We start from the raw sequence: 695 nt of genomic DNA on the forward strand, positions 1-695 counted from the left end.
CACAAACCATCCAATGCCCATTTTTCTCTGGGCCAAGAAACAGTTCAGATCATGTTTAATTTACTAGCACAAATCCAACTTCCATGTTCTTGTCCTCACTCCTTTTGCTCCAGCTAAAAGGAGCTTTCCAGCAGACATGGTCTCTCTGTTCCACCCAACCCACTACATGAACATCAGTCACCAGAGGTTACCACAGGCCTCCTCAGGTTTTGTGCCCAAGGGCACAGAGAGACTGCCATTCATGAGCAGTCATAAAAGCTTAAAATCCAGGATTTTAATCCTCAGGCTACAAAACATGAGCTGGCAGAGCCTTGTAGGGGAGGCACAGCATGCCCAGGCCAGAGGCATTTGTCCTGCCTGCGGGTTACCTGCCTGCAGGCTGCCTGCATTACTAAGCTGGGGGCAGACTCTCATCCATGCCAGGGGTGCTGCCAGCAGAGCTATGATTTTTTTTTCTGCATATTTCTAGCTAGCATCACTGTGTTGACAAGATTTTGTAGACAATTCTGACACTTCGTTTATCTACTAAGAGAGTGGCCTTTAGTCTTAAATATTATTAAAAAATCACCCCTGAGCATAAGACAATAGCAAGTGTCTTGGCACCTTGACTCAAAAAGTGAGAACCGAGCATGTCCTGACTTGAGGTGATGACCAATGTAGAAACTAAGTAGAAAAGATGGATTCACTTTCCATTC

The 695-nt window shown here is 45.5% G+C and overlaps 1 protein-coding gene across 1 annotated transcript in view; it reads right to left on the minus strand.

The window, feature by feature from the left end:
• The window catches only part of COMMD9 (COMM domain containing 9), a 7,596-nt gene extending 7,182 nt beyond the window's left edge, over nucleotides 1–414 (minus strand). The window contains exon 1 of the mRNA XM_026850195.1: nucleotides 369–414. Within this exon, the coding sequence (XP_026705996.1) occupies nucleotides 369–414 (46 nt within the window). The remainder of the gene's footprint in view (nucleotides 1–368) is intronic.
• Between the last annotated feature and the right edge of the window lie 281 nt (nucleotides 415–695).

Source organism: Athene cunicularia (assembly GCF_003259725.1).
Source record: "Athene cunicularia isolate RWA chromosome 5 unlocalized genomic scaffold, athCun1 chr5_part2, whole genome shotgun sequence".
NCBI classification, from domain to species: domain Eukaryota; kingdom Metazoa; phylum Chordata; class Aves; order Strigiformes; family Strigidae; genus Athene; species Athene cunicularia.